Genomic DNA, 24,572 nt, shown 5'->3' on the forward strand with positions numbered 1-24,572 from the left:
CTCTCTCATCATTGATGTTTCCCTCCCTCCCTCCCTCCCTCCCTCCTTTCCTCCCTCCCTCCCTCCCTTTCATTTCTAGATAAAGAAGAAAAAAGTTGAGAATGGTTATTTTAGTCTTAAGAATGTCCAGGAAGCCTTGCATTATTTAGTATTGTGGTAGTTTTCTAAAAAGGAAAGAATATTTGAAGATTAAAAGGTTGTTTATGGCTTGAAATGAAGGACTTGCCCTTTTCAACTAAAAGCTCTGCTCTTTGTATTCCATGTGAATAGTTACTGAGAAACGATCTTCGCCAGGCAGTTGAAAGGCTAAATGTTTTGTCTTATTTCCTTGTGCAGTTGGACATGACTGGGGGAAAATGACAGAAGCTGTGCAGAATCACATTGGCTCTCTGAACTGGGGCTACCGCGTGGCTCTTCGGGAGAAGAAAGTCACCTATGAGAATGCATATGGGCAGTTTGTGGGGCCTCATAGGATTAAGGTAATTGTGTGACAGCCTAAGTAGCTTCTTTTGGTTTGTGTTAAGCTTTGGTTGGAGGTAAGGGAGGAAAGGAGAAGGGGATCATCCTAATGAAAGTAATAGCACTGTGACCCAGAGTGTCCAGTGTGGTGATTTTGCCATCACATCTCCTTGTGGGGCTTTCTTCTGTGATGTTGGAGAGAGTAAGAGAACTAGATTCAGGGCCACAACATCTGGATTTGAGTCATGGCTATGCCGTTTACTAGCATAGTGACCTTGAGCAAGTCCCTTAATTGCTCAGAGCCTTAATATCTCTTATGTATTACCAAATTTATATGAGGATCAAATTGGACAGTGTGGTGAATGGCTTTTGTTAATGTGAAGTTACAATTCTACGTCATGAGAACTATTAAAAACTGACATTTTGGTTCCTTTTAGACAACGAATAACAAAGGCAAAGAAAAAATTTATTCAGCAGAGAGATTTCTCATTGCTACCGGTGAAAGGCCACGTTACTTGGGCATCCCTGGTGACAGAGAATACTGCATCAGCAGGTAAGGAAAAGATCGCAGGGAGAAAAGAAAAACCCATTGTGGATTTATGCTTTTGCTTTAGTCTTAAAACCCATTTTGTCCATTTCCTGGAACTTAGTGGATTTTTTTACCATATTTTTGCCCAAAAGGGCAGGGGTTTGGGAAAAAAGAGAAAGGAAAAGTTATTTTAGATATGAGAATATTTTAAAAATTAAAAACTATAAACATTGGTCATCTTACCACCCAGAGTTTACATCACTCACATATTGATGTATGCTTATATTGAAATTTATATATGTGTGAATATGTTTTATGAATGTATTTTATAAAACCAGATGGACAGTCACAAACATTTTGTGAAATGATACATATGTGTATATATATAGGATCGTCTGTTACCTTACCCTTTAACACTTGCAATGTGACACTGAAAGAATGAGAGGATGGCAGACCATTTAGATTTATCAAAGCCTGGTCCCTATTCTCTGTTCAGTTCACTGTTCAAATGTTTGCAGTGTCAGTGTAGATGAATCTTCCGAAATAAGTGAGTCAAGTAAGAAGGTTTTGCTAAGTGATTTATTTTTGTCCAAGTGATAATACTGGTGACATTGTTTTTCAGATGTTTTAAATTATCAAGACATTAACATAGATTGTTGATAAACATGTCCTCTTGGATGCTTTTCCTCCAGTGTATCTGATTGTGTTATAGATTACTCTTTTTCAGGCCTTTTTTTTTTTTTTGGCGGGGGGCGGCGGGGGGGGGGGGGAGGGTATGATTTATTTCCTCTGTGCTTCATATAGGGGCAGCTCTGATGGCAACTGTTGTCTTTGTTGTTTTGAATAGGCTCCCTTCTCAAAATTTAAAAAATTTATTTTCTAATGCTTACGTGATTTCACTCATATATTCAGTATTCTTCATTGAGCAAGAAGATTTTGTCAGATTTTACTTTTTATAATTGACGTTTACATACAAAAACTGTATGTTGGGTTTTTCCCCACTCTTGATAATTGGTATTCCAGATAAGAAGTACCAGACTTTCCACCTCAGGGAGAGCTGAGTGGTGGGATAAGGGTTTAGATTTTTAAATGTAGGATATTAAACACAGTAGTGAAGAATTGTTCCAGACAATTCAGAATCGGTTTGTTTGACTGTGAGTTGGACTGTGGTCAGAAGTTACATAGTTTGCTGTGTTTGGCCCCAGAGTAGCTTGAGCTACTCCCCAAGCCACTGGGTGGCAGCAAAGGGAGAGTCTAAGACCTTATAAAAACTTCTCATATTATGTATGTAGCTAATTAAATTTTTACATCTTAAAGGTTTCTCGCTCAGAAGAAAGTAAAAATATTTGCTTTGATTTGGTCATTATTCCCATGAACATTTTTTTATTTCTGCCTTTTTTTTACAAATCTCTTTTCAGTGATGATCTTTTCTCCTTATCTTACTGCCCGGGCAAGACCCTTGTGGTCGGAGCATCCTATGTCGCTTTAGAATGTGCTGGGTTTCTTGCTGGCATTGGTTTAGATGTCACTGTTATGGTACGATCCATTCTCCTTAGAGGATTTGACCAGGACATGGCCAACAAAATTGGTGAACACATGCAAGAACATGGTGTCAAGTTTATAAAACAATTTGTACCAATAAAGGTAAGTGGAGTTGCCTATAAGTTTGTTGGTTCTATACACATATTAAAAGTTAGGAAATAGATTTCTATAGGTGATAGAAGTATAATCTCAGAATTATAAAACATAAGGGGCACTGTAATTCCTCAATTATGTGGTAGTGGTATGTAAACTTGTACCTACCTACCGCCTAAATAGCTTTGTTCTTATTTGCAGAATAATAATTTCTTCATTACCTTTGCTTCTCTTCTGTTTAATACTTCCCTTTATGCATTCCTTTATTATCTTTGGTCTGTTATACTTTGTTCCTTCATACATACCAGTGATTTAAATAAGAGTTCAAGACTAGGCAGCTTTTAAAAAATTTCCCGTAAGACATTTCTCCTAGGTGTACAGTGTAGTCAATAGATGTGCTATACTATTCTGGCTTCCCTGAATACAATTACCTATTTTTGTTATATGGGGTGGCCTTTTTTGTTCATTTCATCTTCTCTTGAAAGGGGCCGAACGATATGACAAGTTATATTGGGACTTGTTAACATTACCATAGATGTTTGATATGTAAGAGTGACAGAATCAAACACTTTGTGAATCTCAGATTAATAGTTTCCTTTAGTGCAGGTGAGGATGGAACTGTTCTGTTAAAGTTAAGGAATTTTAGCTGCTATTTTAAAAATTGCTTCGTGGGTTAACATAGTTTCATTGTGTGACCATGAATCTCATAGTGTTGATAGCACATGGAGCACTGAGGTCAGAATGGCGTGGATTTCATACTGTTCTGCCAGTTTCTTGCCATATGACTTTGGGGGAATTACTTTACCTCTCAGAGCTTCAGTTTTGTTTTATAAAATTGGGATGATAATAGCACCTATCTCAGTTCTTGTGAAGATCGTAGTAGCTTACAGTTAGAAAGACGGTTCTGGCTCAGAGTAGGTCTAAGATGAATCTATCTCATAATATTGTAGTGGGGATTAAGTAACAAATGTCCTGAAGGTTATCAGTACTTATTGCTGTAGCTGTTTTTTAGGGAGTGGAGGTATATGGTTAGAAAACAACGGCTATCAGTAATGCCATACTGATAGGAAAGCAGCATCTTTTTTTTTATATATAACATCTGGGGACTTGTGAGCCCCTTTGAGGACCTGGTGGACTATCCCTGGTGAAATAAACCTGTGTCTGTGTACATAACATTTTGCTGAGGTTACCAGGTGTCTGATTCCCCAGAGGCTAGTGCAGCCGTGGGCAAACTACGGCCCGCGGGCCGGATCCGGCCCTTTTGAAATGAATAAAACTAAAAAAAAAAGAAGACCGTACCCTTTTATGTAATGATGTTTACTTTGAATTTATATTAGTTCACACAAACACTCCATCCATGCTTTTGTTCCGGCCCTCCGGTCCAGTTTAAGAACCCATTGTGGCCCTCGAGTCAAAAAGTTTGCCCACCCCTGGGCTAGTGTGAACGCTTGCTACATTATAAAGAGACTGTGTGGAAGAAGCCTCTGCAGAGAGGAGGGATAGAGGGCATTTTGGGCAAAGAACAAAGTATGAGCAAAAATGCTGTTGGGAATAAAATTGTTCTAAATGCAGAAATTGTTCTAGATACAGAAAAAGCCTGACTGGAACAGAAAAGTGAGTAAGGCAGAAAGGAATTAGAGGTGGGGTCAGGCCCTTATCATTTTTAAGCAAATCTAAGCCATGGACCAATTCAACTTTTCTCCAAAGATTAGAACATTATACCTTAAATTGAATGGGAAAGACATTTCTTAACTGTATAAGAAAGCAAGGGGGTTCAAGAAGGAAATCTTGACTGTCTATTAGATGTTGAAAATAAAATCAATCGTGACAGTTTTCCCACACAGAGCGGTTGTATTTTAAAGGGAGGGTAGCCATTGCAGGTTATGTGTATGGATTTCTCCCAGTAAATATTTTACAGAAACCCATGATTTGGCTGTCATTCAGAGGCAACAGAGGTTCACTACATACTTGCAGAAGCCTCCAGGCAGTAGGGTTTCTTAGTCATTGTCACCAAGTTACCATGGACATCTATGTGTAGTAGGCTAGTATGTTCAGTCTCATCATAGCACAAGAACCAGGACTGCTCATTCCCTCCCTACATCCTTCACTGAAGACAGCCCGTGGTGATGACAAACAGACACACCTCCTTGCCCACTATGGTTTTTAGGGCTTTCTAGATGTTATCTGTATCATGATTGACCTACCCTCATGTCTGTTCTTTGTATAGAGCTGGGCATCTGTAGTCAAAAGAGAACCTCTGAATATGAGCAGCAGTGGCTCTCCAGGGGATTAGTGGTTCTGGGTGACTTACAAGACAGCTAGTCATTGGTTTGATTTTAGGGATTGTAGTCTGCTTTCTTTGGCTTTCCCTTTCACTTTTCTCTCTGAATTCTGCATAAGAACTGTGTGACAGAAAACCTCTCTAGCAAACATTAAGCAGTGAGAAAAGGGATTAATAAGAGAATCACATTATCCTAATGATGCTGGGGTGAGGGAGATAGGACATGAAAGACCTTTCAAACCAGATTTTGTGTTAACGTTGGGTTAACCAGACAGAAAGGGAGAAAGTAATTATCCACTTGATACATGTCTTTATCGTTGAGTAAAACCTTATCACTTTTATAGGTTGAACAAATTGAAGCAGGGGCACCAGGCCGACTCAAGGTGGTAGCTAAGTCCACCAATAGTGACAAAATCATCGAAGGAGAGTACAATACGGTAAGGAACAGATATAGATCCAGGTTCATACTTCATTTTAGATTTCAGATTTCTCCACTGTAACTTAAAATATTGTTTGTTAAATGGCTGTAAAAGGGCATCAGCATTTTTAAATGAGCTAGAATTTCTCTGTCCCATGTTCTTCCCTTTTAACTCCCCAGCCCACCACTTTTTTTTCTTTATTGATTAAGGTATTACATATGTGTCCTTATCTCCTCATTGCCCCCCCATCCCTCACTCATGCCCTTACCCCCCTGGTGTCTGTGTCCATTGGTTAGGCTTATATGCATGCATGCAAGTCCTTTGGTTGATCCAGCCCAATACTTTTAATGTTTAAAATAACTGAATTCAGTCATAGGCTCTGCTGTCTTTGTCTTTAATCTTGTCTGGATTAATTGAAGAATTGTTAACTTCCTTTTTCTTAATAAGAAATGGATAAGGATTTCTGCTATATCATGTTTGAAGGATTTTTTTTTTAAAGGTTGTAATTTGTTTTAACTCTTGCATTATTTTCTTAATGAAATTTCTTCCCAGGTCTGTATAAACCAGGTTGGCTTAATAAGCAGAAAAAATAATGATTAAATAACTCATGCAGAGCCTTTTTGTTATAAGTCACTACCTATATGTTAATTTTTTTTTTCAGGTATTGCTGGCAATAGGAAGAGATGCTTGCACAAGAAAAATTGGCTTAGAAGCCGTGGGTGTAAAGATAAATGAAAAGTAAGAAAAAAACCTTTATTATATCTTATCGAATACTATTTCAAATACTTATAATATTGATTATTGCTGGAGTTTTAGATTTTTAAAGTTAATTTTTATCATAGTTGAAGAGTTCTCTTTTTAAGTTCAGAAAAAGTCTTCCAGCACCACTCATACATAGTATTTTCTGTTTTTCTTTTCAAAATCGAATTGAGAGCTATATTGGCTTGCTTTTTGTTTCTTTAGTGTGTATGTGTACAGAAAAAGATCCATCCACGGTTAATTGTAGAAATATGCTTTAGCTTCACTCAGCATGTAGATTTGAACCATGTTTAAAGCTACCAGGTTTTAAGGTCACTAGGACTAGGGTGGTCACTACATTTCTAGTGACAGCTGCAGGTATGAAAACGCATGTCTTCAAGGCTTTTAAAAGTTAAAGTCCTTCCATCTCTCTCCCAATTTTTTTGAGGGGGAGGCAATCAGAATTTTTGGTGGCCTTGTTTTGACAAGGCTTTAAAAAAAAAGGTAAAGTCCTTTGGACTGTACTCCTGCACCAGATAATTGAGACTCTGGTATCTGCTTATGGGAGCAGCATGAGGTATTTCCCAATACCGCCTTTCTTGAATCCAAATATAAAAGCACCTGCTGTGAACGGCAAGCTCCGTTGGAGTAATGGCAAGCTCTTAATCCTTGCAGGAATCACATCTATTCAGGAGAAGAGATTTCTAATCTTATTGTGAAGATTATTTTTTCTTCGTTTTTTTCATAACTTGCTAGCCTGTTTCCAATTAGGTCTGAGGTTTAGATTTCATATAACGTTAATAGTTATTCTGTATTTACTGTGAGCCATGGACTATTGTGCTGAATGCTTTATTCACATTCACATTCAATCCTCACAATCCCTTACGGTAGATAAAGATGGTGTTCTTTTTCTTCCTACTATTATTCCCATCATCATTATTCCCATTTACTAGTATATGTGTGTGTGGGGGGGGGGGGGGCGGGGGGGAATGAAGCTTAGAGATAGTAAATAGCTCTCCCAAGACCAAAGAGGTAATAACTAACAGACCTGGTTATTACAGTTTATAATTCTTTTTTTTTTTTTTTTTTTTAAATTAAATCTTTATTGTTCAGATTATTACATTTGTTCCTCTTTTTTCCCCCCATAACTCCCCTCCTTCCAGCTCCCACCCCACCCTCCACCCTCACTCCCCACCCACTGTGTTCATCCATAGGTGCATGATTTTTGTCCAGTCACTTCCCGCATCACCCACACCCCTTTTTCCCCCAAGAATAGTCAGTCTATTCCCTTTCTATGTCCCTGATTCTATTATAATCACCAGTTCATTCTGTACATCAGGTTATTTATTCACTTGATTCTTAGATTCATTTGTTGATAGATGCATGTTTGTTGTTCATAGTTTGTATCTTTACCTTTTTCTTCTTCTTCCTCTTCTTAAAGGATACCTTTCAGCATTTCATATAATACTGGTTTGGCGGTGATGAACTCCTTTAGCTTTTCCTTATCTGTGAAGCTCTTTATCTGACCTTCAATTCTGAATGATAGCTTTGCTGGATAAAGTAATCTTGGTTGTAGGTTCTTGGTATTCAGCACTTTGAATATTTCTTGCCATTCCCTTCTGGCCTGCAAAGTTTCTGTTGAGAAATCAGCTGACAGTCGTATGGGTATTCCCTTGTAGGTAATTGAGCCTCTTTCTCTTGCTGCTTTTAAGATTCTCTCTTTGTCTTTTGCTCTTGGCATTTTAATGATGATGTGTCTTGGTGTGGTCCTCTTTGGATTCCTTTTGTTTGGGATTCTCTGCGCTTCTTGGACCTGTAAGTCCATTTCTTTCTCCAGATGGGGGAAGTTTTCTGCCATTATTTCTTGAAATAGGTTTTCAATATCTTGCTGTCTCTCATCTTCTGGCACTCCAATGACTCTGATATTAGACCGCTTAAAGCTGTCCCAGAGGCTCCTTACACTATCTTCACACTTTCGGATTCTTTTTTCATTTTGCTTTTCCAATTGGGTGTTTTTTGTCGAATCTTTGGTTTGATTATTGTACTCCTCTGGTCTGCTATTGGGTATAATATTCTTTATTTCAGTCCGTGTATGCTTACTTTCTAATTTCTTTATCGTAGCATCGAGGGTCTCATTAGTTTTCGTGAGGCTCTGCACAAATTTATGGCAAGCCCTCAAAATTGCGATTCTTAGCTCCATATCCTCCATTTCTGTCATGTTTTTTTTGTCTCCGCATCTTTTATGCTTTCTTGGTGCACCCCCTTGTGGTCTCTGTGCGCAGTCTTGTTCTAGCCAAGCCTTAATTGTTGTAGTTAACACTAGAGGGATTTGACCCCCAGGCCGACTGGCTATAGGAATCAGCTGTATGGAAAACGTCTGCCTTCTGGGGAGGCGCTAATCCAGCCTTTGCCTGAGGCGATCGGCAAATGGCTGTGCGCAGGCTTTGGGCGGGGCGGGCTCAACAGGGCGGGCGGAGGGAGCAGTTATGGCCACGCTCAGTCCCGTTCCCAGAGGCTCTGCTTCTCAGAACCCCGGCAGCCGCTGCAAACCTCGGAGAGAAAGCTGCCCTCAGGTTCCAACTGATGCCGGATAATCCCGCTTCTCCCGTTTGAGTCTGGGTCCCTAGAGACTCGCCCGGATCTGGAGCCCAGAGTCTGAGACTCACTCCCGACCGAAAACAACAACCGCGCCCTCAGCCACCAGCCCGCTTTGCGCGCGCACCTCGGTACCTTTGTATTTTCCACACTGCGCCGCCTGTGAGCCTCGATTTGCTGTTCTCTTTCCTTCTAGTTGTAGAGTCTCTCTTCAGCCAGCCTTCCTGTGGTTCTGGGTGATGTCTGTTCAGTCTTTTAGTTGTATTTTTGAAATGGTTGTTTGCGGCAGCGGTCTCCGGTGTTTACCTACGCCGCCATCTTGGTCTCCAGTTTATAATTCTTATTCTTAACCACTATGTTCCAGTTTTTCCATTCCAGGGTTTCTGTCAAGTTTTCTTATTCCTTTATTTTTCAGAATAGCAGCGAGAATGGTCTCTAAGCTTTTATTTCTTCTGAAATAAATAAAGTTGTTTTGTTTGGTGTCATACATTAGAACATTGTCCCCAGCTGGAGTCATAATTTGGGGCTTCTTTGGGATAGAGGGGATTTTTTTCTACTTAATTAATAATGGTAATTAATGATGATTTTTAACGGGATCAATTTACAGGAACGGAAAAATACCTGTCACGGATGAAGAGCAGACTAATGTGCCTTACATTTATGCCATTGGCGATATTCTGGAGGGGAAGCCGGAGCTCACCCCTGTAGCCATCCAGGCGGGAAGGTTGCTGGCTCAGAGGCTCTACGCTGGCTCCACTGTCAAGGTGAGTGACACTTCACCCACTGAAATACTGTTTTTAATAATATGCCCAGTTCTCTATTTAGGGATAGTTGGGAAGTTTCCCAGGTCTTAAATAATTTAGTTACTTTGATGATGGCATCCTAGATGTGCTTTATTACTTAATTCCAAATGACATTGTTAGGAATGCTGTACCTTTGTGATTTTATTAAGAAAACTGTCACTCTTGGAATTACAATAAAAATAAAATGAGCTTGATTAATCAAGTTTCAGCACTGTTATGTTCCATTTACACATAATAGTTGCATTTTATATCAGTTTTATTATTAAGGTAAGAAATCTTGTTGTGATACCTATGTAGAGTATGTAAAAGGATTTGGGGATCTGGGGAATAATGGCAGTGTACAGAGCTGCTTAAATCAGTGTTCAGGCTGTATTTCCCTGTCCTTTCTAAAAATTGGTCATCTGTGCTTAGAATGTTGAATGTGTTCTATTAATAACTTAATGTGGTTTTTAAAAATCAAAGTAGGAAATTGAAACTCTTAGGTATCTTTCATGGGACCAGTTACTGAGTGTATGTCTGCTCATGGTGATTTTGCTTGGGGGCAGGGAGAGAGGGGGGGTAATGGGGAGTGACAGCTAATGGGTATAACATTTCTTTTTCTGGTGATAAAATTTTCTGGATTAGATTGTGGTACTAGTTGCATATTTTGTGACTATACTGAAAACCACTGAATTGTAAACTTTGAAAAGTGAATTTTATGGTACGAGAATTCTATTTCAAATGTTAAAAAAAGTAAGAGAGGGAGGGAGGGAGGGAAGGAAGGAAGAAGTGAGGAAGGAAACACTAGCACTGAGAGAGAATACCCAAGTAAGATACAAACTTGGAATGGGGCAGGGAAAAGAGGGCTCCCCAAGGTTGAAAAAAATGTTTTATTTTGCATTCATTTTCTGGAAGGTATTTTTACTGAATATAGAGTTCTAGATTTACAGTGTTTCTTTAAATATTTTAATGATTTTTCCATTGTCTTGTGGCTGCAGAGATTCTAAAGAGAAATGCACTATCATTTCTATGTTTGTTCCTCTTAAGATTTTCTTTTTGTCATTTTTTTTTAGCAGTTTGAATATTGCATGCCTTGCCATGCTTTTCTTTATAACTATTCTGCTTGTGATGTGTCTGAGATTCTTGGATTTATCTGTTTATAGTTTTCAGCAAATTTGGAAAATTTTCAGCCATTCATTATCTTTTTATTATTTTTTTTAAATCCTCACCAGAGGATATTTTTTCCATTGATTTCTACAGGGGGTAGAAGGGAGGAGAGAAACATTGAAGTGAGAGAGACACATTGATCCATTGTTGCCTCCTACACATGGTGACTGGGGATGGGGAACCTGCAACCGAGGTATATGCCCTTGACTTGGCATCTAACCCCAGACCCTTCAGTCCACAGGCTGATGCTCTTAACCACTGAGCAACTGGCCAGGGCTTCAATTATTTTTTTCTGTCTACCCCCTTTTTTGTTTTCCCTTAGACTCCAATTAATGAATATTGGTTCACTTGATATTATCCCATGATCTCTGATGCTCTGCTCCTGTGTCCATTTCCTCCCCACCCCGACCCCATCTCAGTGCTCCATTTTCTTAGAAAACCTATTGCCATGTCTTCAAGTTCACTGATTTTTTTTCTTCTGCACTCTCTTGGGCTATTAATCCCAATCTGTGTGGCTTGCAGTTCAAATAGTCTTTTTTTCTCCTCAGCAGGTTGATGGTTTCCTTTACCTGGTTGAATAGACAGAACATATTTATGATAGTTCTTTTAATGTCCTCTGCTAATTCCATCATCTTTTGTTCAGTGTTTGTTTCTGTTGGTTGATTTTTCTCGTGGTATTGGTTCACATGTTCCTGCTCTTTTGCATGTCCAGATACTGTTGGGTGGATGCAGATACTGTATATTTTACATTGTTCAGTGCTGGGTTTTGTTGAGTTCTTTTATACAGTGTTAGGATTTGTTCTGACAGTTCGTTAAGTTACATAGGGTTAGTTTTATCTCTTTTGTAACTTGCTTTTAAGCTTTTTTAGGGTTCGGCTACAGCAACCTTTCACCTAGGGCTTAGTTTCAACCATTAAATTGATGCCTTTGGGCATCAATTAACCCCATTTCTCTCACATGATGAATTCTTTCTGCTTTGACTATGGGAACAGGAACTATTTCCAGTCCTATTGGAGCTCTGGTCATTTTGGAGCCTACTGCTTTCCAGTGGTTCTTTCCTCTGAGGCGTTTACAGATCAGTACTCAGCCCAGATCCCAGGAGTTCTTGTCTAGCTCTACTGGCTTCAGGGCTCTGCCCAGCAGCTGCTGCCAGATGTTTAAACAGTGTTGCTTCATATCTGTCTGGTTTTCTAGTTGTGTAAAGCAGGGAGGTAGGTCTGGTCCCGGGTACACTATTGTGGCTGTCAGTGGAGATCTGCCTTTACTGTTGAATCAGAATTCCAAAGGTTTATGTTCTTCTTAGAGAAAAAGGATTCTATTTATTGTTTGCACAGGGAGACTCATTTTAAAGATTTCACCCTACTGTTTTAGAGAGTGAGAATTCAACTTCTCATATTTTAAACGCAGAATGGCTCACCTCTGTGGGTAAATGTGACTGGGTAGGTTTTCATCAAATAACATTTACAAACATTTTGCATTTATATAATAACAGTTTTCACAATTCACATCAGCATATTAAAGACTGAAATATTTGGTAATTGAGAAACATTTATTTGCTTAATACAGCATTTTACAACTTCTTTGACTTCAGAATCCGTTTGTCATCTATGTCTATTATCATAAAATGTGCTTTGGAAATAGAATCCTTAACTTTTTTTGTTTCTCTAGTTTTCATTTCACTTTAATTGCTGCATATTGTTACATGGAGTGTATGTACTATAGAACTACTTCCTTATTTGCACTTTAAAGCTGCTCCATATTGCCACTATTGAAGAGAGCTATAGCATTGCTCAGTTAATGCACGCAGCTGTTTCTGTATGTTATTATAGATGTCTAAGAATAGGTTTATTGGGCCAAAAGGTATAAAATATTTTTATGACTCTTAATATGTATTGCCTAATTAATTTCCCATAGAAGTCTATTAGTTTCTGTCACCGATAATGAGACCATCAGCTTTGAGTACACTTGTATTGTTTTTGGCTGCTTTATTAAAGGTAGAGGAAGTATGTCCTTGTTGTTAACATCCATGAATCATTTATTCATGACTAGTCTTGCCAGACATTAAACCTCTGCCAAAACTTCATGACATCGGTTCATGGTTCTCATGTGGTAGGTTTATACCTGGGATTGTTGTGACTTCCCATATTTTGGTAGAAATTCATTAGTCTGCTTTTCTCCCCTAATTTGAACCTTTTTGAAGCATACCCTTTTTTTGAGTTATAACTTCTCTTGTAACTCTTCTCCATTTTGAAATAGTGTGACTATGAAAATGTTCCAACAACTGTATTTACTCCTTTGGAATATGGTGCTTGTGGTCTTTCTGAAGAAAAAGCTGTGGAAAAATTTGGGGAAGAAAATATTGAGGTAAGTTCTACTCTACTGCTTTCAAAATTAAAAATAATTTTAAGCATACAGAAAAGTAGGAAAATTGTACAAAGAATTTTTGTACAATTATCCAGATACACATACTATTAATATTTGTTTTTTATGTCGCATAGTCTCTCTTTCTCTGTTTCTTTGTATCTGTGTGTATTTTCTTTCCTGAACCATTTGTGAGTAAGTAGAATGCCTCTTTTCTCCTAAACATTTCAGTATATATTTCCTATGAATAAGAGCATTTTCTTATAAAATCACAGGGTAGTTATCACATTTAGGAAACTTAATATTGATACAACTAGAGGCCTGGTGCACAAATTCGTACATGGTGTGGTCCCTAGTCCTCGCCAGTGATCAGGGCTGATCAGGTTCCCTGCCTTCCCGCCTTCCCCTCTCCTTCCCTCGCCACCCACATCCACTGCCACCCACCCCTGGTTCCCTGTCCCAGCCCAGGGGCCTGGCTCCGGATCAGGCGATCGGGGCCTGCAGGCTGGGGGCAGCTCCTGCGTTGAGCATCTGTCCCCTGGTGGTCAGTACGCATCATAGCGACCGGTTGTTTGCTAGACTTTTATATATATATAGATAGATACTTTTATGTGATCTACCTTCTATTTTTCAGTTTCATCATTGATCCAATAATACTTGCTTCTACTTTTTAAAACCAACTTTACTGGTTTCTTTTTATTATTAAAACAATATTGTTGAAAATAGGAAAAATATAGGAAAATACAAAGAAAAACATTAAAAATTAACTTAATTTCTGCTGTTTTATTAGGTTTTGTCCCTCTGCTGTTATCCTCTAATTTACACTAACTTTTATCATATAGTCAAGGAAAATGCACATGAAGTGCGCTATTTTCATATACACAAGTAATGCTACACAAAGTGACTGCTGCTTTTTAAATCATTTGAGGAAAAGTTTTTAGTAAAACCTTCTAAAAGACCAGAGTAAGTTTTAGGATGTAAATTTATTTTAAATCTCTTACCAATCTTTTTCTTTATTATGTGCATTAGTAATAGCATGTAATATCTTGGTCTAGGAGTAATATTAACTTTTTTCTGATTCTAAACAGAGTGTTTCCTTGTTGTAGGAAGCTCGAAAAGATAAAAAAGGAAATTTTAATTCATGAAGTAGTAACTGCTGTTAATATTTTGGCATATTCTAGTCTCTAAGTAGTTATGTATGTTTTTATATATTGAATGCATGTATAATTTTGTGTAGGTACATATATCTTACTTTTTTTTTTTATAATATATTTTATTGATTTTTTTACAGAGAGGAAGGGAGAGGGATAGAGAGTTAGAAACATCCATGAGAAACATCCATCAGCTGCCTCCTGCACACCCCCTACTGGGGGTGTGCCCGCAACCAAGGTACATGCCCTTGACCGGAATCGAACCTGGGACTCTTGAGTCCACAGGCTGACGCTCTATCCACTGAGCCAAACCGGCTAGGGCTATATCTTAATTTTTTAAAAAGTGTGATTAAGTTATGTGCAGTATTCTGGCCTACTTTACAATAATATTAGATCATGAGCATTTCCCCCTAAAAACATCATTTTTAAAATGACTTGTGTAATTCTTTTTAGGGATGCTATACAATAATTTGTTGTGCCATTCTTTATAGTGAAAACCTGTTTACAGTTTTATACTATTAATAGAATGATGAACCTCTTCATTGTTCACTGTCTGTTTCTCTGATTATTTTCTGAGAATAGATTTCTATCAAGAGGTTTTTAAATTTTAAGGTTCTTAATATACGTTGCATATTTCTTGGCAGACCATCTTTGGATTTTGTTTTATTAGAATTTGCATTTTTTACTATATGAATAATGCATTTGTGTTGAAATTTTGGAACATGTAAAGGAAATAGGAAACAACTCTTTTTTTGGTAACAGTAATTATTAGCAATTGGGTAAAATTTCTTTAATCATCTTTTTCCTATATAATTGTTATCATACTATGATATACATTCAATTTGGTAACCCATATTTTAAGAAAAATTTACATCATTTTTATAATATAAAAGAACACTTATAATGTCTACAAGATCAGTATGTTTTTAAAAGATAGCTAACCATATATGTTTCGAATTGAGGCTAGCAGTTAGAGGAGAAAATAAATCCCTTTAGTCATACAGGACTTAAGTTTATGAAACATCAATAAGGATGTCTATGTCCTTCCATTTGCCTACCTTCCCTCCCTCCTCTGCTTCCCTTCAATACTCCTGGTGAATAATGTCAATGGAGGGAATGTCTTTGGAAGCATTAAGCAAGAAAACTTGATAATTGCTGTAATTGTTGCTGGCACTTGACTTGTTTCATGACCAAAGTTGTCCTTCCTCTCAGATAACAAAATAGAGGTTTTTTGTGTGTGTGTGTTTTTTTTTTTTTTATTAAATTTTTATTGTTCAGATTACATTTGTTCCTCTTCCCCCCCCCACCCCCCCCCCCCCCCGCATAACTCCCCTCCTTCCAGTTCCCGCCCCACCCTCCGCCCTCACTCCCCACCCACTGTCCTCATCCATAGGTGCACGATTTTTGTCCAGTCTCTTCCCGAATCTCCCATTCCCCTTTCCCCCCCAAGAATAGTCAGTCCATTCCCTTTCTATGTCCCTGATTCATTATAATCACCAGTTCATTCTGTACATCAGATTATTTATTCACTTGATTCTTAGATTCACTTGTTGATAGATGCATGTTTGTTGTTCACAATTTGTATCTTTACCTTTTTCTTCTTCCTCTTCTTAAAGGATACCTTTCAGTATTTCGTGTAATACTGGTTTAGTGGTGATGAACTCCTTTAGCTTTTCCTTGTCTGTGAAGCTCTTTATCTGACCTTCAATTCTGAATGATAGCTTTGCTGGATAAAGTAATCTTGGTTGTAGGTTCTTGGTATTCAGCACTTTGAATATTTCTTGCCATTCCCTTCTGGCCTGCAAAGTTTCTGTTGAGAAATCAGCTGACAGTCGTATGGGTATTCCCTTGTAGGTAATTGAATCTCTTCCTCTTGCTGCTTTTAAGATTCTCTCTTTGTCTTTTGCTCTTGGCATTTTAATGATGATGTGTCTTGGTGTGGTCCTCTTTGGATTCCTTTTGTTTGGGGTTCTCTGCGCTTCCTGGACCTGTAAGTCCATTTCTTTCACCAGGTGGGGGAAGTTTTCTGCCATTATTTCTTCAAATAGGTTTTCAATATCTTGCTGTCTCTCATCTTCTGGCACCCCAATAATTCTGATATTAGTCCGCTTGAAACTGTCCCAGAGGCTCCTTACACTATCTTCACACTTTCGGATTCTTTTTTCATTTTGCTTTTCCAGTTGGGTGTTTTTTGTCAAATCTTTGGTTTGATTCTTGTGCTCCTCTGGTCTGCTATTGGGTATAATATTCTTTATTTCAGTCCGTGTATGCTTACTTTCTAATTTCTTTATCGTAGCATCAAGGGTCTCATTAGTTTTCGTGAGGCTCTGCTCAAGTTTATAGCAAGCCCTCAAAATTGCAATTTTTAGCTCCATATCCTCCATTTCTGTCATGTTTTTTTGTCTCCGCATCTTTTATGCTTTCTTGGTGCACCCCCTTGTGGTCTTTGTGCGCAGTCTTGTTCTAGCCAAGCCTTAATTGTTGTAGTTAACACTAGAGGGATTTGACCACCAGGCTGACTGGCTGTAGGAATCAGCTGTGTGGAAAACTTCAGTCCTCTGGGGAGGCGCTAATCCAGCCTTTGCCTGAGGCGATCGGCAAATGGCTCTGTGCAGGGCTTGGGCGGGGCGGGCTCAACAGGGCGGGGGGAGGGAGCAGCTACGGCTGCTCTCAGTCCGTCCCCAGGGGCTCTGCCTCTCTGTCCCCGCAACCGCTGCAAACCTCGGAGGGACCATAGCCAGACAGTCCCGCTTCTCCCGTTTGAGTCTGGGTCCCTAGAGACTTGCCCGGATCAGTAGCCCAGAGTCTGAGACTCCCTCCTGATTGAAAACGACAACCGCGCCCTCAGCCACCAGCCCGCTTTGCACGTGCACCGCCGCACCACCGTACCTTTAAATTTTCCACACTGCGCCTCCTCTAAGCCTCGTAATGCTGTTGTTTTTCCTCCTAGTTGAAGAGTCTCTCCTCAGCCAGCCTTCCTGTGGTTCTGGTTGATGTCCGTTCAGTCTTTTAGTTGTATTTTTGAAGTGGTTGTTTACGGCAGCAAACTCCGGTGTTTACCTATGCCGCCATCTTCGATTCTCCTTTTGTGTGTGTTTTTTTAAAATTCGTATGTTAATGCAAGACAACATGTAATGACATGGCTTCTTTCTCTCATTTGCTGGCTCTTTATTGTTATTATGACTTAATGTTTACTCTTTAGCCTGAGTTGTAATTAAGGGATGAGCTTATAGCAAAAGTATCTGACAACAGGACTTTTAAAGTCATTTACTTTCTGACCAGTTCCTATTTATTTCATGAATTTTTTGGGAGGTGTTTTGTGTATGTTTTCTTAACTTTGATTTTTCAATTGCAGTTGACATTCAATCTTATTTTATATTAGTTTCAGATGTACAGCATAGTGGTTAGTTATCCTATATAATAAAAGCCTAATATGCTAAGTGTCCGGTCTTCTGGTCAGCTATTCAACCAATCAAAGTGTAATATGCTAATGATATGCTAAGGCCGCTCAACTGCTTGCTATGATGTGCACTGACCACCAGGGGGCAGAAAGTTGACCAGTCGACCAATTGCTATGATGTGCACTGACCACCAACGGGGAGACGCTCCAACTGGTAGGTGAGCTTGCTGCTGGAGTCCAGCTGATCAGGACTGAGTGAGATGGGCTGGACATGCCCTGGAGCCCTCCCGCAGTCCCTCCCATGGCTGGCCAACCTCCCATGACTCTCCCCGGCCCCGATCGTGCACCAGTGGGGTCCCTTGGTCTGGCCTGCACCCTCTCGCAATCCGGGACCCCATGGGGGATGTTGGAGAGCAGGTTTGGGCCCGATCCTGCAGGCCTGGCTGAGAGACCCCACTGGTGCATGAATTTGTGCACCAGGACTCTAGTGTAATTTATAAAGTGATCCCCCCCCCCCATCAGTCTAGTACCCTCCTAGCACCATGCATAGTTATTAGAATATTATTGACTGTATTTTCTATGCTGAACTTTGACGTCTCTGACTATTTTGTAACTGCCAATCTGTATTTCTCAATCCCTTCACTTTTTTTACCCAGTCCCCTAACCCTCCTCCCCTCTGGAAACCATCTTCTCTGAGTCTGTGTCTGTATGAATTCTATTGCTTAGTGAAAGTCTAAATACTAAAGAGCCTCCATTGTCTTTGTACCAGAGCTAGTGTTTGACAAACATGCTTCCTAAGATGATGAGTCTAATTGTGCTTATATCTTCTTAGGTTTACCATAGTTACTTTTGGCCATTGGAATGGACGGTTCCATCAAGAGATAGCAACAAGTGCTACGCAAAAATAGTCTGTAATATGAAAGACAGTGTAAGTACAATTCTCGTTTAATCCTTTCAGCTAATTTCATTTTGTTTTTAATATGTAGCTATATTTTGATCACATGGTACACACTACACTCCTTTCCTGTTTTACCTGTTGGTCTCCCCAGCTGCATAGACCTCTGAGAGCAAGGACCATGGTGACACAGTGCTCTCCCCCCCAGCTTCACCGGCACAGAGCCCTACACATAGGAGGAAGGCAGCTAAACTTGCTGAGTGAAGGAGCCATAGGGACAACTTGAGAACTCTTTGTGTTTTTGTGTATGAAAGGAAACCAATTAAGTCATCAATGATCTAAAAATGGCAAAAAGAAAAGAACAGGAGTACTGCAAGTTTATATCCTAAGCAGCTGTCCCGAATGAGAAAGCGGTAATGGGAAGACCTCTTAATTGGGTTCTGATTTAAGGTTTCATTATCATCTGATTTAAGGCTACATGTGTCAGTTGATAATGAAGGCCTATGGGCAAATTCTTTGACCTCACAGTTTGTCTCCATATGTACAAATTGGTTTTCAAACTTTTCTGACTGCTCCCCCCATTTTATATTGTAACCCAGGACACATGTTTGTTGTGCACATACTCTATAAGTATTGTGAATTAAATCTTATGAGAACTGGTATTTTTAACTTAGCTAGGCTCTTACTTTAAGAAAAAATACAAATGATGCTAAAGAAACCACATATTAAAAGCCTAATAAACTCATAATTTTCTTATGTGGGATTGAATATAATTAAGCTATATATCCTGTTTAGAAGTTACTGCTCTCGACAGTAGCACAGTAGCAGATTGCTTTTTGCAGAGCCCAGGGTTCTAGGAAAACCTGGATCCTGTGCAAAAAGACATCATCATAGATGCATTTAGTAAGTGAATATACTAGGATAACCATAACAAACTCTACACAGTTGGCATCAAAAACAATTTTAGGTCCAGTTTTTTCTTTTCAGACAAGTTTAATGAAAAGGTTATTTGTGTGAGCATACATTAGATAGAAGTTAAGTAATTGTGCCAGGGCATGTAGTAGCTAATGGAAGGGCTGGAATTCAGTCCCAGGCAAGGTCGATTCCATGTTATTAACCATTATCCCATGCCTTTTGTAGTCTTTTGTAGTCCTTGATCCTGTACCCCTCATTTCTTCCCTACCCCACAGGCAGCAGTCTTGAAGTTGGAGTGTCTCACCTGTTCATATTTTTATGTTTGCCACCTCTGATGTATCTGTAAACATTATAGATTGTGGTTTGATTTGGTGGTATCCTTAGCTAATTAGAGCCTGCAACTTGTTTTTAATCTCAGTTTTTGAGATCTATCCATGTTACTACATTATTTCTAGTGTATTTTAAGACCTAGTGTATTTTGTACTTTGTTTATCCATATGCTGAACCCCTGATTGTCAGGATGAATGATGTAAGTCCAACATGGAATATATTACAGTACTTTGGCAACAGAATGACTTCTTGATTGCTTTCCATAGAGTGATTGAGCCTTAGGCTGAGCACCCCACAGCCTGAGTTGCCTCGTCGATTATGAGGAGATTGGACTAGACAGTCTATCTCAGTCAGAGTTGGCTCTCAAAGTCTGAACAATGAAGTGAATCAAATTTCTCTCCTCTTGGCAGAGTTTCTCCTGAGTTTGGGATAAGGAATCTATCCAAAATAATTCCTACACAGTTATTTCAGAGTTACCAAACATTTTTCTATTGTTTTTCAAAAATGCTCTCTATCCCCAAAACCTGAGTTAAAATGATTTTAACTTGAATGAGTGCTCTGAAATGTTTCAGCTGTCACAGATAGGTTATCTGGGGCTTTGAGACAGCCCATAGAGGAGATGAGGACACAGCTGCCTTTTGAAAACATTTTCCAGAACATTTTGAGCTTTTGGAGTTGCGGGCAGTTCTGCTTTCAGTGTTTTCCCTCGTCATTTGTCGCTAGTGCTCTTCTCTTCCTTCTTGCTTGATGTGACCCCACACTCTATATGGGCCCATGTTGGAGTTACCTTCAGCCTAAACAGCTTTTAGCAGCAAGCATTAATATAAGTCTGTGGCCACTTTTAAATGGGGTTTTTAGAATGGACTGGGAAAATACTTCAGGCTGCTAAGGGGTGGGTGGAAAATCAGCATAATTGTATTACTTTGTTTTATATTTTAGGAACGTGTTGTGGGCTTCCACATACTGGGTCCAAACGCTGGAGAAGTTACACAAGGCTTTGCAGCCGCACTCAAGTGTGGACTGACCAAGCAGCAGCTGGACAGCACCATTGGGATCCACCCCGTCTGCGCAGAGGTGGGTCACCTGCACTCTCATGGCTCTGCCTAAAATGCACACACAATCTGGCTTACAAGTGGCACATCTAGCATTCTGGAGCTAGTGTTCTTCCTGCTGTATCGAGCTGCTTCTATACCTCCTTGCAGCTCATGAATGAGTGAGAATACCTCAAAAAAAGACCTTGTCTCTAGAACCCACATTTTCCTCTTTCAGACGGTTCTTGTTCCTGGTGTGAACTGGATAGTACTGCCATGCTATTAATTGGTGAAAGCCATAGAGTGATTTATAGAGATGTGCCTTAAATCTTTTATTTATCATGTCTTCTAAATTATTTTTATGGCAGTCAGTTAATAATGCCATTCATACCCAGAAACAGCTTAAATACTTGGTATCTCGGATGCACCTTGAGAATAAATGACAATGGGTGCCTCTTTAGCTTTGGATATTAGAGAATGAGATTTGAAAATGATGATTTTAAAAGATCAGGCACATGATAATAGAATTGGAAATTGACCATTCTGGGCCTCTGGGTGTTAGTTTTCTTCATGTTTGTCAGTGATTATTGTGGAGTTGAATGTTGTGATGCTTACTGTTAACTACAAATTGTAAACCCAAAATGTGTCTATGTTGAAGAAGTTGATGAAGATTGGGAAGAGGTATCTCATACCAGCTTAAGTATGGAATTGAAATTACAGTCAGTGGTTTCCATAGTGTACGTTGTGCTTGTGCACACATGCACACACGCACACATGCACACACACTCCTGCCAGATTTCGTTCAGCAGCCTGCTAACTGGTGGTCTCTGTTCTTCATTGCCCTTGTACAACTGAACTCTTTACTGAGTACGAAATGTCAGCTTCAAGGCCTGGGAAAATATTTTCGTTCTTTTGCTTTGCCGTGTTAGGGATAGTGTCCTCCTCTACCTTATTATGCACCTGGCTGGGATAGTAGCATGAAAGTTCAACATGTTCAGTGATTAGGGCATTATTCATAGAGAACTACTGTCTTATGAACTCAACCTAAGCTTCAAAAATATAATGTAAAAATTGAAAATTGTCTAGATTAATGCTCTTAAACAATGCGCTGTGATAATATATTTTATTCAGTGTAATGAATAAGACTGTCACTGTCTGCCTAGGGGAGGAGCCAATTAACTTTTTCCCCCCTAACACATAACTTTTAGCGAGTATGTTAATGTCCTAGGGCTGCCTTAACAAAGTAGCACAAACTGGGTGGCTTAAAACAAAGGTTTTCTCTCAGAGCTCTGGAGGCTGGAAGTCCGCCTCACGTTGTCAGCAGGGCCATGCTCCCCAGACACTCTAGGGAAGAATCCTCTTGCTCTTCCCATGGCTGCTGGCAGTCCTTGGTGTCCCTTTACTTATAGGTGCATCACTCCGGTTTCTGCCTCTGCCTTCACATGGCCTTATCTCCTATGTGTCTGCGTCCAGATTTCCTTTTATCGTAAGGGCATCAGTCATTGGGTTAGAGCCCACTCTAATCCACCGTGACCTCATCTTAACTTGATTATAAATAAAGACCCCATTTCCAAATAAAGTCACATTTACAGTTGCTGGGGCCTCAGACTTGAACATATCCTTCTGGGGGGCTTAATTCAACTCACAACAGTGAGTATATTTAAAATTCTTGATGCCAGTCCAAGGGGCTTAAAAGCTACCACAATCATCTCCAATGTGGATGAAAAGATAACTTCTCAGTTTACATCTGTGTGTCTAATGTTTTCATCTGAATTCAGCTCTCACTGGGCTGGTTAGAAGGAAGACCGCTGAGGGCTTGGCTCCTGCGGCCCTCCTTGGTAGGGTTGTGCTGTGACTCAGCAGTGGTGAGCCCGGCAGCATCTGGCAGGGTGTCGGCCAGCTGGGCAGAGAGGTGCAGTAAAGAGGCAAGACATCTTTCTGAAGCCCCCCTACAGGGAGGCCAGCCAGAAGCCTGTTTTCCTTGGTACACCTGGCACATTTGAGAGCCTTTTCTAAGCATTTACCGCTGTGCATCTCCATCTGTTGATTCTCCTTTGACGTTGAAGCTCTGAAGCTAATTTCACTGCTTTGATAGCCCCCCCGCCCCCTTCCTCCCCCGGCTATTGGCTGATTTATGAGATAAAAGTTGGGTGCAGTGTCACTCTGTGAGCACACTTGTTTTGCGGTTATGTGCACAGCACTGTGCTGGGCCCTTGAGGATACAGCAGGGACGTAAGACGCAATTAAGAGCAGGGAGGCAGGTGAGTGAAGTGCCAGTCACAGTTCAGTGTGTCAAGCCCTAGTGCATGGTAATGGTATCATGTGGTGTTTGGAGTAGGGATACGGGGCAGGGTGGCTGAGGAGGGAGTCTTGCCTAAAACTAGAAGAATGTGTTGTGTTAGCCAGTCAGAAGGAGCACCAAATAGAAGGCCTTTGTGGGAGCAAGCATGGCTCACTCAGGGAACTGAGAAACCCTCAGTACTGCTGTAGCTTGAAGAGCTTATAGTTTTAAAAATCATATATATGTATGTACACACTTATACATACATACACATATACATACACATACACATACACATACACATACTGGAGAAGTAAGTGGAAGGTCATAGCCTTGTAAATCAAGGTACAGGTCATTTTTACTTTATCCTGAGGCACTGGGCTTCAGCTGAGAAAAGCTTAAAGTGGGAATAACATGATCAGATACGTTGTTGAGAGAAATCACTCTTGCTACACTGGAAAATAGACTGGAGGAGACATGTCTAGAGGCAAGAGTGGCAGCCTGAACTAGGACGGTGGCAGTGGAAATTGAGACACTGATCCACTGAAATAGAAGGGCGAGTTGATAGTACTGGCCAGCTGGTTGGAAATGTGAACAGGGAAGAACTGAGAATGATTCACATTTGTGTCTGACATAGGGAGTGATAGATAGAGCAGGTTCTAGGGGAGAACTCCGATGACAGCACTGATGTTTGTGTGGGTTCCTGTGTGTGTCCAGCACTCTGCTCTATATGTATCGACTTAGCCCTTGGAAGAAGCCCAGGAGGTCGGTGCAGTAGTATCTCCATTTGACAGATAAGAACAGAGAGGTTGAGCAACTTGCCCACAGTTACCAGCTTGGAGGTGGCAGAACCGGGATTCAAATCCAAGCCACCTGACTCCCGAGGCACCATGCAGTACAGATGATAGGCCATTTCCACAGACCGTCTTACAATATTTAACAGAATTTAAAAAATGGAAATGATATTGGTGGCAACACGAGCATAATGAAGACACACAGACCTGGGTTGTGATCTCAGTGAATTCTTTTCAGTGAACCTGGCAAGTCACCTGGCTTTTCAGGAGCTTAGTTTCCACGTTAAATAAATTAGAGATAATATCTAACTCATAGGGTTGGTGAGCAATGCTATGTGGAAAGTGGAAGCGTCTCAGACAGTTCCTGGCATATGATAGCTACTCAGTGACTGACTACATCTGATAGATGGATTTCCCCAGGGTATTTCATTATAGATGAGCCTTGACTAAATGGTCATCACTACAGTATTTTTAAGGGGAAGGGGGAGGGTGAGTGGGGAAGGGATATGTATTTTGAAAAAGCTCCTCTGAATTTTTTTTAAATCCCTGGTTATGAACTATTTGCTTAGAAATTCGATTTTGAAAAACCAAAGGCTTCTAACCCCTGACTATGGAAATCTTTTTTGAAGCTACTTGATTGAGGGAAAGTGAAATTTGATTGGTAGGGGATTTTAGGGACCCTTCTCTGTGCTAAATGCTGGGGTCTGACATGGACTTGCTACTGGACCACTCACTGCCTCTTCATGTCAAGCTATATACTGTAGAGGGGTGCTGCTCCAAGTGCTGGCCACAGAATGTTTGTTACTGTC

At 40.0% G+C, this 24,572-nt stretch overlaps 1 protein-coding gene across 2 annotated transcripts in view; it reads left to right on the top strand.

Annotated features, from left to right (window-relative positions):
• Positions 1-24,572, top strand: part of TXNRD1 (thioredoxin reductase 1) — a 63,211-nt gene that overhangs the window by 30,375 nt on the left and 8,264 nt on the right. For both annotated transcript variants that reach the window (XM_070410944.1, XM_070410943.1), the window contains exons 5-13: positions 337-479; positions 897-1,012; positions 2,407-2,632; positions 5,249-5,341; positions 5,985-6,061; positions 9,264-9,420; positions 12,862-12,969; positions 18,350-18,445; positions 20,597-20,731. In XM_070410944.1, the coding sequence (XP_070267045.1) occupies positions 337-479; positions 897-1,012; positions 2,407-2,632; positions 5,249-5,341; positions 5,985-6,061; positions 9,264-9,420; positions 12,862-12,969; positions 18,350-18,445; positions 20,597-20,731 (1,151 nt within the window). The remainder of the gene's footprint in view (positions 1-336; positions 480-896; positions 1,013-2,406; positions 2,633-5,248; positions 5,342-5,984; positions 6,062-9,263; positions 9,421-12,861; positions 12,970-18,349; positions 18,446-20,596; positions 20,732-24,572) is intronic.

Source organism: Myotis yumanensis, unplaced genomic scaffold (assembly GCF_028538775.1).
Source record: "Myotis yumanensis isolate MYYU_CA2020_CCGP unplaced genomic scaffold, mMyoYum1.0.hap1 SCAF_3, whole genome shotgun sequence".
Classification (NCBI taxonomy): Eukaryota; Metazoa; Chordata; class Mammalia; order Chiroptera; family Vespertilionidae; genus Myotis; species Myotis yumanensis.